We start from the raw sequence: 15,045 nt of genomic DNA on the forward strand, positions 1-15,045 counted from the left end.
AGCGTTCCTTCCCGCCCAGCACAGCTCCACCAGCGCATCCCCGGGCGTGGCCGAGCGCGGCCCCTTTAAGGAGGGGGCGGGGCGCGACTGGAAAGACAAAGCCCCTGGCCGCGCGCTCCCCCACCCCCCCTCCGGCGCACCACACGGACAGTGGGTGCCCGGATGTCGGTGTCGCCGTCGGGGACAGATGGCGCAATGTCTGTCTCTCTAGCAGGGCTTTCTGCTCTGACCTCTTTGAGTCCTTCGCCTTTCATCCTCCCCCTCCCCCTCGCCGTCCCATTACTTTTTAAGTCCGCCACTGGAGGCCCGCACGCCAGTCACCGGCTCTTACATAACGTGACCTTTCACCTTTTCAGACTGCCCTCTAATGCACTGCAACCAAACTGCGTGGGGGGGCCGGGGGGCGGGACTCGGTGCGGAGAGGCAGCCACCCTCAGCCAATAGACTACGAACGCCGACCGGCCCTCCGCCTATCGGAGCACCCGCCCCAGGGCGCCACGGGGAAGCAAGTTAGTCTGCGCGCTGGCCCGCCAGAGGGGGTTGGGGGGGGGGAAGGAAGGGAATCTCCCGCCATTTTTCAATAATTTCCTCCCGTGCCTGCTGGAGAGGAGTCGTGACTGGCGGCCGCCGCGGCGGAGGTCGGCGTGAGGTGAGAGCCGCCGGAAGGAACGAGGAGGCTCTCTCGGTCTCTTCCCCTCGCGGCGTTCCCCTGGCTTCCATGGCTGTGGCGCGGTCCCGCCAGCTCTGAGGGAAGCCGGAGTTCGCGCCGCCCTCTCACCCCTCCCCTCCCCCATCGCCCCGGGAGCCAGGCGCTTTGCTCGCTCGTTCGCTCGGGGCCGCCGGGGCCTAGCGTTGCGCGGCGGAGCGGCCAAGCCTCCGGCGCTCCGTCCCCGCCGCCGCCGCCGCTGCCGCCATGGCGCCGCTGCTGGGCCGCAAGCCCTTCCCGCTGGTGAAACCGCTGCCCGGAGAGGAGCCGCTCTTCACCATCCCGCACACTCAGGAGGCCTTCCGCACCCGGGAGTATCCTTTTCCGTGCGCGATGTGGACGCCTGGCCGCGGCTGCGCAGGGCGAAGGATGGAGATGGCGAGATGCGGAGGGGCCGCGCGCGGCTCGCGGGGCAGCTGTCACCGCACGGGGCCATCCTCCTGCCGCGGTGCCCCCGGGCCCTGCCCGGCCGCGCTGGGATATCCTCGGTCCTATCCATCCGGCCGTCGCCAGCCGCCCTTTCCGGAACCGCGTTCCTCCATCCTTATCCTACTTTGTCCCCTGGGCCTCGGTGATGATCGCAGCACCGATTCCCACCTCCCCAACTTGGCTCCGGGCCCTAAGTGACCAGGGAGGGGAGCCCGGTTTCCTTTGCGCAGTTTTTCTCCTTTTAGGATAAATGAAACCGTGAAGTTAAGTTTTTGAAATTGTACCGGCGCAGCCGCGTGATCCGGCTTGTGAAGCCTCTGCTGCGTCTTGTCTGGGCTGTGCGGGCATACTGATGTAGGTTGTAGGCTTTCTTTTTCTCCTCCGGAGTGGACTTTAGGCCAGGGATGAATTGACAGAACCCTAAATCACAAAATCTGGCATTAACTTCTGAACCATCGAAGGTGGGAAGGAGCTGAGAGGTACCTATCTGATGGTGCTGGTGGCCTTTTCTTTCCCAGAGACCACACAGGTTTGTAATGTAGAAGTTTCATATTTTTGAGAGTGCTTTATTAGCGCAGACGGTCTCGAACTCAGTGTGCAGTCTGAGGCTGGACTTAAATTTTCTATCCTTCCTGCGTTTCCCTCCCCAGCTGGCTTTCTTTCTTTCCTTTTTTCTTTTGTTCTTTTTCTCTTTTTAGTTTGTTTTTGAGACAAGCTCTTACTGCATTGTTCATGCTGTTTTTGAACCAGTTGCGTAGCCCGCAGTAATCCAGCCTCAGCCTGGTCAGCCTTCCAAGCTTGTGCCACCTTTTTCAATACAGTTTTTAAAAAATTAAAATATCAAGGCATCCTTAGTGTTTCTGTTTTAGGAACAAGAAACCGGCGTTTTTAAATAGGAAGTCTTCGTTTCTGATCATTGCTTTTTAGATTTCTTGACTAAGCATAGTCTCTAAATGTTGGGTGAATCTTTTAAGGCTTATTTGTTTTTTAAAAAGAGATATCTTTGTCAAACTTACATGTTCTAGTTTTATCATCCCTTTCCCTTTGAAAAGACTAAATTTTGTGATTTCTGCTGTGTGTGGAGCAGGAAAGGTTCAGTTTGCTCTTTGGCCTTTGCTTTGATTCATGGCTTTTTGGTTTTTTTAGTTTTTTGTTTGTTTTATTTTTAATTTTCTTGTAGCCCAGGATGATTTCTAACATATATTAGAAGCTGGCCTTGAATGTACAGTTCCCTTGTTTCAACCTCCCAAGTGTTGGGATTGCAGACATCCACCTTGATCTTGCATTAATAGAGTGTTTCGAATAATTAGGATAATTTCACTTCCCTTCCCTTCCTCAATACCTGGGGTATTGGACCTGGAGCCTTGTGCTATTAGTAAGCTCCATCCATAGCCCTCATGTTTTTTTATTTCTAGTCAGGGCATCATTAAAATTGCAGTGCCTGGCTCTGAACTCACCAGGTGGCCTAGGCAGGGCTTGAACTTTTGGTTCTCTTGCTTTAGCCTCCCAGTAGCTGGGATTATAGACTTAGACCTCAGTAGCAGCCAGGGCAGCTTCATTCTTGTTAGCATCAGTTCTGAATCCTAAGGGCTACATAGATACACATACAGAGACTTGGAAAAGGAATTTTTTTCCCCTTTTAATTTGGTCTGTATGTGTGTCTATGTAGCCCTTGTGTTCCTGGTACCTCTGGAGGCCAGATGAGTACACTGGATCCCATGGAACTGGAGTTGCAGATGAAATGTGAGCCAACATGTGGGAGCTAAGAATTGAACCCTGGTTCTACGAACTTAACCTCACTGTTGATTCTACCCCATGTAGGTTTTTTTTTTTTTCTTTGTTTTTTCTTTTTCTTTCTGTCCCACTGTGTAGCCCTGTCAAGCCTGTAGACCAGATTGGCCTTAAGCTCACATAGATCTGCCAGCCTCTGCCTTGTAAGTGCTGGGATTAAAGGTGTGCACCACCATGCCTAGCCTCCATATAGGTGTTTTTGATCATATGTGCCTATTACATCTCTGAGCTGAAATGGGTCTTACAGGTCCCAGATCTCCTGTCTGCTTGTCAAGTGGGGGTTCAAGAGAATTGAAGTTGGTGTGCTAAAGATCATGCACTCCGTGAATATAAGTTGGAATATATGAGTTGGAATTGCAATCCAGTGCACTTTCAACCATGTCACTGTACATAAATCAAGGGAAGAACAAGAAATTGTGATACTAGGGATGGAACCCAGGTCCCTTTTCTGTGAAGTACATGTTGTCTATGACACCCATGTTGCCCTTGCACTTTTTTTTTTAAGATGTATTTATTTATTATTTATACAACATTCTGCCTGCACACCATATCTTACTATAGATGGTTGTGAGCCACAATGTGGTTGCTGGGAATTGAACTTGGGATATTTGGAAGAGCAGTGAGTGTTCTTAACCTCTAAACCATCTCTCCAGTGTGCCCTTGAACTTTTTAATCCTGCTTCAGCTTACCAAGTGAGGGATTTCTGGGGCTAGGATCATAGTCTTGTGCTGCCACCATGTCTCATATCCTCCTTTCTTTTTAATTGAATTAAATTTAAGAAGATTCATATATTTTATTGGGAGGTTCAGTGTTTGCCTGCATGTCTGTATATGCACTATGTGTGTGCCTATAGATAGTTGCCAGCATGTGTTAGCTGAGAACTGAACCTAGATCCTCTGTAAGAACAGCAAGTGCTCTTAACTGTTAAGCTATCTCTCCAGAACCCCCCTCCCAACTTTTATTGAAATATTAATCTTCTCTGTCAGTTTATGATGTAAGATGTAATTAGATGATATGTCTGTTTAACTATGAAGTACATTATTCTAAAGTGGTTTTTTAAAACAATTTCTATGACATCAGTAGAGTAAAAGTTTATTCTGGGACTCTGACATAGTCTCCATGTATGTCTTCTATTTCTTTATTGGTTTGTTTATTTGTTCACTTATTGAGGCAGGGTCTCACTCTGAAGCTCTGGCCTGGAACTCTTATGTAGTCCAGGCTGGCTTTATACTCAGGTTTGCCTGCCTCAGACTCCTAAGTGATAGGATTGAAGCTGTGTGGTACCACACCCAACTATTGATTCTTTTTGAACTATTGATGGTCACACTAATATTATTAGAGGTGGCTTTTGGCTTTTTTTTTTTTTTTGTCTGATTCTAGTGCAGCGTAAATACTTCATAAAAGATAAATTCCAAGTCTAATGGGTGTACTGAGCCATTTGAAAAATGGCCACAGCTAGCTAATTGAGAACTATTAACAATGATTTATTTATTGTTTGGGCGTAGTGGTTGTGTGCTTTGCACATGTGGAGCATGCTAGGTAGGCACCATCATAGTACTAGTTTCCTAGCTTTTGTAGACATTTTAATGAAAACTGAAGCCTGAATAATTTTAAATGGTATGTATTTAATAAACATTCTTTTAGAATTTCCTATAGCAGTATTTAGAACATTTAAACAAAGGTCTTCTTTAAAAAGGATTATAGTTGGAGGGAATTGCTCTCCTGGAAATTTCCAGAAGCAGGAGCACTTTGAGGGTGGTTTAGAGAGCTCTGGACTGTGTGGTTGGCTGGTTGGCTTGTTTCTTTATGAAGCTATTAGTAGTTTCGTAGAGGAAAGCAGATGTATGGTTGAGCACACAAACAGCTGCATTTGAAGTATTACTGCTGCTCAATTTATAGTTACGGTTATATTTTTAACAAGTTTATTTTCTCTTTATTTTGATTCATGTATAGTTACAACACATTTTTTTTTTAACTTAAAGCAGTGAGTATGTTCTTGAAAGTACCATGTACATATTTATTGAATTTAGAGTGGAAATTTACTGGTGGATTATGGCTGTAATCCCAGCATTCTGAAGTTAAGGCAGGGGGATAAGGGTTTTTAGGCCAGCTTGATTACAAGGAAGACCCTGTTTCAAAAACAAAAGGGCTGGAGAGATGGCTCAGTGTTAAGAGCACGCACTTGAGGACCACAGATTGCTGGCTCACAAGGACATCCAGCTCCAAGGGAACATAATGCCCTCTTCTGGCTTCTACAGGTATTATACATACATGTCAGGCATTCATTCACATTCACAGACAACCAAACACATAAAATTAATCTTAAAAAAAGAAAACTGGAGGCCAGGTGATGGTGTCGAGTACCTTTAATCCCAGCACTCAGAAGGCAGGCGAATCTCTTGAATCTCTTGAGTTTGAGGCTAGCCTGGTCTATAGAGTAAGTTCCATGACAGTCAGTCATCATAAAGAAACCCTGTCTCGAAAAGAAAACTGAAGATAATAAATGCATTTAATGATTCTATATTTTCATCATCATAGATTGTATCGATTGTACTTTAAATTTACCTTTGAATCTAGAATATTCTCCCAAGGGGATAGTACCATAGGCAAGAAACTTCCAAAAAAAAAACAAAACATTAATTTCTTAAAGTCAGGCTTGGTATATAATTTTTGTTTTTGCTTTTAGATTTTATTTTATGTGTCTTAAGTGTTTACTGCATAAATGTGTACATGGAGGTCAGAAGAAAGGGTTGGATCTCCTGGGAACGTGGTTGCAAGCTGCCATGTGGCCCCCGGCCCTTCAGAGCTGCCTTTTCTTTTAATCATTTGTTACTCTGTAGCCCTGGCTGTCCTGGAGTTCATTGTGTGAGCCAGGCTGGCCTTAAATTACAGAGATCCACCTGCCTCTTCTTTCCCAGTGCTGAGACTAAAGGCATATGCCACCATGTCTAGCCCTGTACCCTATTTTGTTTTGTTTTTTGTTTGTTTGTATTGTTTTGTTTGCTTTTTTTGTTTTTTGTTTGTTTGTTTTTTGGGGGGGGGTTGGAGATAGGGTTTCTCTACATAGCCTTGGCTGTCCTAGAACTCACTTTGTAGACCAGGCTGGCCTCCAACTTACAGATTCCTCTGCCCCTGCCTCCTGAGTGCTGAGAGTGCTGAGATTAAAGGTGTGTGCCGACACCACCCCACCCTGAGTTAATGGTCTGGTTTAGGAAATCCAGATTGGCTTTTCCTTGGTTTTGACACAGTTATATATGTCTTATTTATCCATGGCTGGCCTGGAGCTCAGCTTCATTGCCTAAGCTGACCTGAGGAACTTTAGTCAGTTTCTCTAGTTTTAGCCTCCTGACCGGTAGAATTGAAGCACACCCAGCCAACAGTTTCTGATAGTAGTCCATAAGATGATCTATCAATTAAAAGTGGGTGATGAGCTGGAGCTAACAGCAGCCTGCTGTAGATTCATGCTTTTGTTTGTGCATCAGTTGTCATATTTGATGAACTTTAGAAACAACTGTCTTAGGAGCTTTGTAGTATGCTGCTGAGAACTCCTAAATGGTTTAATGAGGGACTGTTGTTGTTTGTACAGTAAATCTGGCTCTAAACAGACTGAACCAAGCGTGTTTGAAGTGTTGGGTAGCTGTAAATAGTTAGGTTGTAGTTTTGAATAAACCTTTTTGTTGTTGTTGTTCAGGGTTTCTCTGTGTAGCAGTCTTGGCTGTCCTGGAACTCACTTTGTAGACTAAGCTAACCTCAAACTCACAGAGATCAGCCTGCCTCTGTCTCCTGAGTGCTGGTGTGCGTCACCAAGCTGAATGCCTGCATGTATGTCTGTGTACCATGTACATTCCTGGTACCCTCAGAGGCCAGAAGAGGAGGGTTCAGATTCCTGGGAACTGGAGTTAGGGATGGTTGTAAGCCACTGTGTACATACTGGAAATAAAACCCAGGTTTTCGGGACAGCATCCAGTGCTTTTAACCGCTGAGCCATCTCTCCAGGTAGTTTTGATAGGATTTATTTTTCTTTTTAATTATAGCCCATGCTGATTTCAGACTTTCTGTGTGGCACAGGGAGGCTTTGAACTTCCCAACTATTGTGATTACAAGTGTGTGATAATGCCCTGTTAGTTTAATATACTAAATTATGCCAGATTGGAGTTGTTAATTGGCAGTATGATCCAAAGAGAAAAGACAGGATTAAATAGCAAATCTGAAAGTTGGCACTATTAGAACTTTTAGGTTAGGTGTGTGTGTGTGTGTGTTTGTGTGTGTGACAGAATGCTGGGATTGCAAGTGTGTACTTCCACACCCATCTTTAGTTTTGTTTTTTGAGTAATTAATGTGTATGGGTATTTTTCCTGCATGTATGGATATATACCACATGCATGTCTAGTGTCTGGGTGTTGAAAGGGAGTAATGTCTTGTGGAACTCTCCAGATAGTTGTGAATTTGGGTTCTGGGAACTGAACCTAGGTCTTCTGCAAGAGCATCAGGTGCTCTTAACCATAGAGCTGTCTATCCAGCCCCTTCAGTTATGCTGTTTAAATCTCCACACGTTGTTGGGCCACATTTTTTAGGCTGTCAGTATCATGGTCACTGTTCTCTTGCTGTGAAGACACAATGACCACAACAACTCTTATAAAAGGGAACATGTAATGGGTGCTGGCTTATAGTTTCAGAGCTTTAGTTCATTATTGTCATGGTGGAGAACATGGCAGGAACAAGGTAGCACACAGGCAGAGGGAAAATTGTACATATAGGTCTGCAGGCGCAGGAAGAGAGGGTACTGAGACTGGCTGGGGGTGTTGGAGCCCAAAGCCCTCCAGTGGCACACTTTCTTCAACGAGGTCGCACCTCTTACCCTTTCTCAGGTAGTGCCAGTTCCTAATGACCAAGCATTACAATACATGAGCCTCTGGGGCCATTCTCAGTTTGATCACCACAGCCAGGTACTTTGAAAAAAACTAAAGAGAATAAAGTAGTATTTGTGGTAAGGAGAATAGTTCTTGGAGTCATGAAAAGTAAATGTATAATGACAGAGTCTAGGATTTGAAGATACCGTATCAGTTAAAGGTTGCTTAACCTTTTGAGAAATACTTTGACATTTTGTCTCAATTACATGTACAGTAGTTTTTGAAACAGAAAAACCTCCATTGACATTTTCTTTGAGTGGTTACTTGGGAGTGAGTGACTTCTGGTAACTTAAACTCTAATAGAGAATTTTGGGGCTGCTGATTCAATATGCTTTTAACAGGTACCCTACCCCCTCACACATACACCCTCTCCCCATGTTGTTTTTGATTTTGTTTGTTTTGAGGCAGGGTTTCATGCGGCCCAAGCTGTTCTCAAACTCTTTCTGTAACTGAGGATGACCTGGAACGCTTGATCTTTCTGCTCCTGCCTGCTAGGTGATGGGATTACAGGCAAGTGCCACCACTGTCTTTAAATACTTTGAGCCAGTATCTTGCTTGGAACATACTGGGAATGGCAGCTAATTCTAGTTACAGTTCAGTTTGTTTTCTTGTATAGCATTTGTTACTATTGATGCACAGAAGTAAATAGTTAGTTGCTATTTGAATTTGAGTGTAGCTGGCTGATAGTTCCAGTTGGGATGGTAGGAAATTTGCCATAGTGTAAGCACTATTCTGTTTTCTCATTCAGGAAGACTGAACAACTAGTTAATGAGCCACTGAGTGGCTATGCCAACCCAGAATCTTTTTCAAGCCTTAAGAAGGAACAGGTGTTTCCAAGGTAGATAGAAAGGCTGGTGACAAATGACTCACTAGTCTGCATTTACCCAGATTGCTTGTGGGATGTGGTCATCTGATCTTACTTTAGACTGATTATTTTAAAATGTGTTTTTAGATTTATTTATCTCATTTTATATGTATAAGTGTTTTGCGTGTGTGTGTGTGTATGTACCACATTAGTGACTGGTACCTGAGGAGGTCCAAAGGAGGTACTGAATCTCCTGGAATTGGTGTTATGGATGGTTGTGAGCAATGATGTGATTGCTGGCAACCTAATCTGGGTCTTCTGCAAGAGTAGTAAGTGCTCTTAACTGATGAGTCATCTCTCCAAGCCCCTGTGGAGTGATTGTTTTTGCCCCTTTTGGTTTTTCTGTGTATCCTTGGTTATCCCGGGATCACAGTTTTGTAGACCAAGTTGGCCTCACAGATATTGCCTGCTTCTGCCTCCTGGTGCTGGGATTACAGGAGTGCACCGCCATGTGCCCATTTGTGGAATGATACTTAAACTTGGTGACTATTTTGAGTTGTGTTACAGTTTCACTTAACCATAAATTCTTACTCCTGCTGGGTGTGGTGGCATACACCTTTAAGTCCCAGGAGGCAGAGGCAGCTGCATTTCCAATTTCAAGGCCTACAAAGCGAAACTACAAAGAGGGCTACAAAGAGAAACCCTGTCTCAAAATAAAAACAAAATGTGACTGGCTATTAAGCTTCAATTATGATCATACTTTGGATTTATGACTGAAATGGATTCCATTCTTATTTTCTCTTGTTCTATATTATAGAAAAGATACTTGAATGTTTTTTTACTATAGATAAGTCTTTCTGAGTGTGTGTTAGTTGTCTTTGTTGCTTGAATATTGTTTTCCTGAGCCACTGCTGACAGAGAGTATGAAGCCCGCTTGGAGAGATACAGTGAGCGCATTTGGACATGTAAGAGTACTGGAAGCAGTCAGCTGACACATAAGGAGGCCTGGGAGGAGGAACAGGAGGTTGCTGAACTGTGAGTAGCAGAAGCTTTGCCCTTTGGCACCATCTTATAATGCTAACCCCTAAGGCAGTGTTTGTATTTAATAGTTTGGGGCATGAATGGAATGTGTTGTGTTGGTGTGCTGTATTCTTGCTTAGTAGTGTTCTTGCTTAGTAGCATTTTGCTGGTATTTATGTATTCACTTACTGGGTATTTTACTAAGCCTTTGGATGTTTCTTACCTTATAAGTACTTTGGAAAATATAATTCTCTCTCTCTCTCTCTCTTTTTTTTTTTTTTTTTTTTTTTTTTTTTTTGGTTTGTTTGGTTGTTTTTTCGAAGCAGGATTTTTCTGTTTTAGCCTTGGCTATCCTGGAACTCACTCAAAGAACTCACAGAGATCCAGATCCACCTGCCTCTGCCTCCCAAGTGCTGGGACTAAAGGCGTATGCCACCACCACCTGGCAGAAATGTGTTTCTAAGTAAAGGGCTCATGATCAAGGCTAAGCCCTTGATTGGCCAATTACATAATATGTAATTTGGTAACTAAGACTATAAGAGGGTGATGGGAGACTATTGAAAAATAGATGGGGGCTGAAGAGATGACTCAATGTTAAGAGCACTTACAGAATGTCTGGGTACAGTTCCCAGCTCTACATGGTGGCTCACAGCCATCCATAACTTCATTTCCAGGGGATCTGATGCCCTCTTTTGATTGCCTTGGGCTTCTGTTATGCATGTAGTACACAAACATACATGTAGACAAAACACTGATGACATGTAAAAGAAACTCTAAAAATAATTTTTAAAAAAAGACAGGAAGGTTTTAGAGTTTTTAGTTAAGGTAGAAATCTTTATTATATGACTCAGTGGTATCTACTTGCCTAGCATTGCTAAGAAAGTGTCCATTTTATTTTAAAAAGTTACATGATGTATAGTAAAAGAATCTGATCTCTACTGTTCAGTCCCTCTCTCCTAGACGATGAAGTTTTAAAACTTGATTGACTTGTGAATTAATGGAAAGAGATTGTATGTGTAGTGTTGAGGGAAAAACTTACGGAATTAAAGTAGTTTGAAAACATTTGGGGAGGATGGTTAAGCTGAGAAGGGAGGTCCATGGGAAGAGTACAAAGGTAATGGCTGCTTCAAGCTAGACCAGAGGTTCTGCTCAGATCTGTCTTATAGAGTGTAGTAAGAGACATGAAGGCCAGCAGTCAGGTGGAGGAGTACAGGTAGCTGTGGATGATCTGGAGTGAAACCAAGACAAGGCAAAACCAAACACAAGGCTGAGGCTGCAACCCTCGATAAAGCACACTTAACACTGGCATTTCCATGATTGTTTTCATCCTTCACTCACTCCTCCCTAGTGCTTCAAATGAGTATAAGATGACCTGGTTGAAATTATATGTCTGGTTGACAACTTTGTTTTTCTTTTCTGTTAAAGGAATTTCTAGCTGTGAATATCTTTGCATATATAGAAGTTTTGATAAGTGTCATCCAGTTGCTTTTTTTTTTTAAGATTAATTTTATTTTCTGTGTGTAGGTGTTTAGTCAGCATGTATGTCTTTACACTATGTGTGTGCAGTGCCTTTAGAAACTAGAATTCTCTGAAACTGGAGTTACAGATATTTATGAGCCATCTGGTGCCGGGAATTAAACCTGTATCCTCTGGAAGAGCAGCCAATGCTCTTAACTAAGCCATCTCTTTATACCCCTCCAGTTGCTTCTCAAAAGGATTGAAGCAGACTGTCATCAGTGTCTGAGGACCACTTTGTAATGTTCACTGCCATTCTTGGTCTGATAGTTACATTTACCTTTTGCTAGATGAATAAGTGAAAATGGTAGCTCATTGTTTTACTTTTTGAGGGCTTTGGATTCAAGTCAGGAACTGAATAAGTAACTGTTCCTGAAGCAAAGAAGTGCACTTTAAAAGCAAAGTATTGGGGCTGGGCTTGATGGCTTACACCTTTAATTCCAACACTTCAGGAGGCAGAGCCAGGCACATCTCTGAGTTCTATGCCCACCTGATATACATAGAGAGTTCCAGGGCAACACATCGAGACCCTAAAAAGTGAAGTAATGGGGGAAATGTTGAATACCTATTATTTTTCATTTATGATTGAGAAAACTAACCTGGATGGATTAATCTGACAAGTATTTATTAGTTTTGAGGTTTTTATTTTTTTTATTTTATTTTATTTTTTTTGGTAAACTGCATGTGTCTTTTCCTGCTTCTCCTCCTTCCTCGTTTATCCGGCTTTCCACAATGGCCAAGAGTTCAGAGATCTTCCTGCTTCTCCCACCTGGATTGGGTTTTTTGTTTTTGTTTTTCCTTGTGAACCACCAGGCCCACCTAGCTGCAGTTTTTTTTGGCTTTTTTTTTTTTTTTTTTTTTTTATTTTTTAGATGTATTTATGTATATGAGTATTTGGCCTGCATGTATGTGTGTGCAGCACATGCTTGCTTGGCACAGAAGGAAGTCAGAAGAAGGCAGCAGGTCCCCTGGGTCTGGAGTTACAGATAGTTGTGACTTCTGTGTGCTGGAAACTTAATTTGGGTCCTCTCTAAGAACAGCAAGTGCTCTTAACGTCTGGGCCCTCTATCCCAGCCCCACTTCATGGTTTTTAGTCTTTGTTTATTTCCCAGTGTTCTGTATGTTGGTGCTGAAGAAATGTTTGTTTTAAGGGGAGGGAGTGAAACGTTGTATGAAAATCTCAAGTAATGATTTTTTTTAAAGAAATATTAGTTTTGCTGTTACCCTAAAATTGCTCTAAGATGTGTTTTTTGTTTTGTTTTGTTTTAAGTTTGAATTGAATCTCTGTAAAGTTTTTGTTGTTTCTGTTTTGTTTTTGTATTTTCTTGCTAACTGCTGACATTCATTTAGTTTGAAGGAAGAATTCCCTACCTGGTATGAGAAGCTTGTTCTGGAAATGGTTCATCATAACACAGCGTCCTTAGAGAAGCTAGTAGACTCTGCCTGGTTAGAGATCATGACCAAATATGCTGTGGGAGAAGAGTGTGACTTTGAGGTAAGCGCCTGTGTTCTTGTCTGTTCGTTTGTTTGTTTTGAGACAGTGTTTCTCTGTGTAGCCCTGCCCATCTAGGAACTCTCATTGAAGCAGGCTGATCTTAAACTCAAAGATCCAATTGCCTCTGCCTCCTTATGTGCCACTGACACCACCACCTGTTGTTTTTTGTTTTTTGAGACTAGGCCTCACTGAGTAGCTCTGCCTGGCCTGGAACTTGCTATGTGGACCAGCTAAACTCAAAGTGATTTGCCTGCCTCCTCTGGGATTAAAGGCATAAACTACCATGTTTGGCATATTTTTTAAAATTATCTGTACATTTAGAATAACAGGGTCACTTTACATAATGCAAAAGAATCTGACGAGAAATTGTAAGGTAACATTTCCATAGGTATTCACGTTGATGTATATCAGAGATGAAGTTCAGATAAGAAAATAACTGACCATGGCTTACTTTGCCTGAGTAAAGAAATGTATTCTTAAGTTCATGCCCTGAAAGTTGGGTGGGGATTTTTATTTTTTTGAGACAGTTTCTGTGTGTAGTCCTGGTTCTCTTGGGACATGCTCTGCAGCCAGGCTGGCCTCAAACTCAGATCCACTTGCCTCTGCCTCCTGAGTGCTGCAATCAAAGGTGTGCGCCCCTGCCTGACTAGGGTTGGTTCTAAAACCTAGACTCTGTCCTGTTCTTTACAGTGTACTGATTTGTGGTCCTTGCTTGGTTGTCTAATATTCTTTTTTTTTTTTTTTTTCTTTTCTTTTTTTTGAGTCATGGTCTGGATATGGAGTCCAGGCTGGCCTGGAGCTCCTAGTCCTACCTCAGCCTCCCAAGTACATCACAGTACCTGGCTCCAGGGAATGTTCTTCTGAGTAGAAGAAGAAAATATTTCCAGAAACAAAAATAAAGCAACTCTTACTGCTATTGCCTAGATGTTGACTTAAATAGCCACCCATCTTTCCAAATTGAGGATGTGACTGTGGAGTTTTGTTTTTGTTTGTCTGTTTTATGTGCAGCTCTGGCTGTCCTGTAACTTGCTCTGTAGACCAGGCTAGCCTAGACTCACAGATTCACCTGTCTCTGCCCCTTAAGTAATAGGACTAATAGTATACATCACCTCAGCCCAGTGATTTTTTTTTTTTCCTAGCGATTGTCATTCATTTTTTTTAAGTGGCAGGCTGTCTTCCCTGCAGTAGAATATGCTGTAGTAGCAAATAAGTAATGAGATCAATATTCAGTTCATACATGTCTGTCTGATAACTCATTCTGTTTGCATTTTATTTCACTAATGTATTTAATAAATTTACACTTATTCTGTGTACTTTATATTTTTTTATTTGTAATGTCTGAGATTACCAGTGGTTTATTGGTTGATTTGGTTTGGTCTTTTGAGATAATGTGTAGGTCAGGCTGGCCGTAAGCTCCAAGCAGTTATCTTTGCCTGTGTCTCTTTTATTGTTTTTGACACAAGACCTCTCTACATAACCCTGCTTTTCTGGAACTCTGTGGACCAGGCTGGCTTCCAACTCAGAGATCCTGCCTCTGTGATGGGATTCAAGGCATGTGCTACCACACTCAGCTTGCCTTTAAGTGTTGTGATTACATGCTATATTAGTCTGGCTTACTAGTAAGGTTTTTTTTTTTTTTTTTTTTAAACAAAGCACTTTACATTTATATGTTTATTATGTATGCAGTATTCTCCTTGCATGTATGCCTGCATGTCAGGAGAGGGCATCGGATCTCATTATAGACGGTTGTGAGCTGTCATGTGGTGGGAGTTGAACTCAAGACCTCTGGAAGAGCAACCAGTGTTCTTAACCTCTGAGTCATCTCTTTAGCCCACTAGTGAGCTTTAATCACATACTTGGTATCAGTTACATCTTGACTAAATAAATAAATGGAAGACTTGAGTGGTCTAAGTGAACTGAGTTTAGTAAAGGGACTTTTCAATCCAGACAATAGTCTGATGAAACACAGGAACACTTCACAAGGAATCCTGATTCCTATGAGCAGTAGGGAGCTTGTCAGTCTCAGGGAAACAAAAGGAAGGCAGTGGGTCCAAAAGTTAGAAAGGAGTGGCTATAGTTGTTAGAATAATTTAGTGATCTGACTAGTTAACTTGCTTGAAATTTTTTCAGGGGGAAATATGGCAGAAATGACCCCAGCTTACTTCTGCCATGTCTGGTTACTGTGTGTTTTCTGTGAGCTGACCTCGTAAAGATTTAGAGGGCATGGAGCCCAAAACAGTTAACCCTTCTAAACCCTGGGCCAGGCAGAACAGAAGGAGATAGAGTTAAAAGCAAAAGGAACAAAAGTAATAGTAGGGAAAGCATTGTATGCATTTGCAAGATGGAAAAGGACTGGCGTTGTAGTTCAGTTATA

General features: G+C 42.8%; 1 protein-coding gene across 1 annotated transcript in view; it reads left to right on the plus strand.

The window, feature by feature from the left end:
• The first annotated feature begins 529 nt into the window (after positions 1-529).
• The window catches only part of Baz1b (bromodomain adjacent to zinc finger domain 1B), a 59,272-nt gene continuing 44,756 nt past the window's right edge, over positions 530-15,045 (plus strand). The window contains exons 1-3 of the mRNA XM_021661772.2: positions 530-1,020; positions 9,560-9,676; positions 12,527-12,671. Of these exons, the coding sequence (XP_021517447.1) occupies positions 914-1,020; positions 9,560-9,676; positions 12,527-12,671 (369 nt within the window). The 5' untranslated portion in view covers positions 530-913. The remainder of the gene's footprint in view (positions 1,021-9,559; positions 9,677-12,526; positions 12,672-15,045) is intronic.

This window comes from Meriones unguiculatus, chromosome 4 (assembly GCF_030254825.1).
Source record: "Meriones unguiculatus strain TT.TT164.6M chromosome 4, Bangor_MerUng_6.1, whole genome shotgun sequence".
NCBI lineage: Eukaryota > Metazoa > Chordata > Mammalia > Rodentia > Muridae > Meriones > Meriones unguiculatus.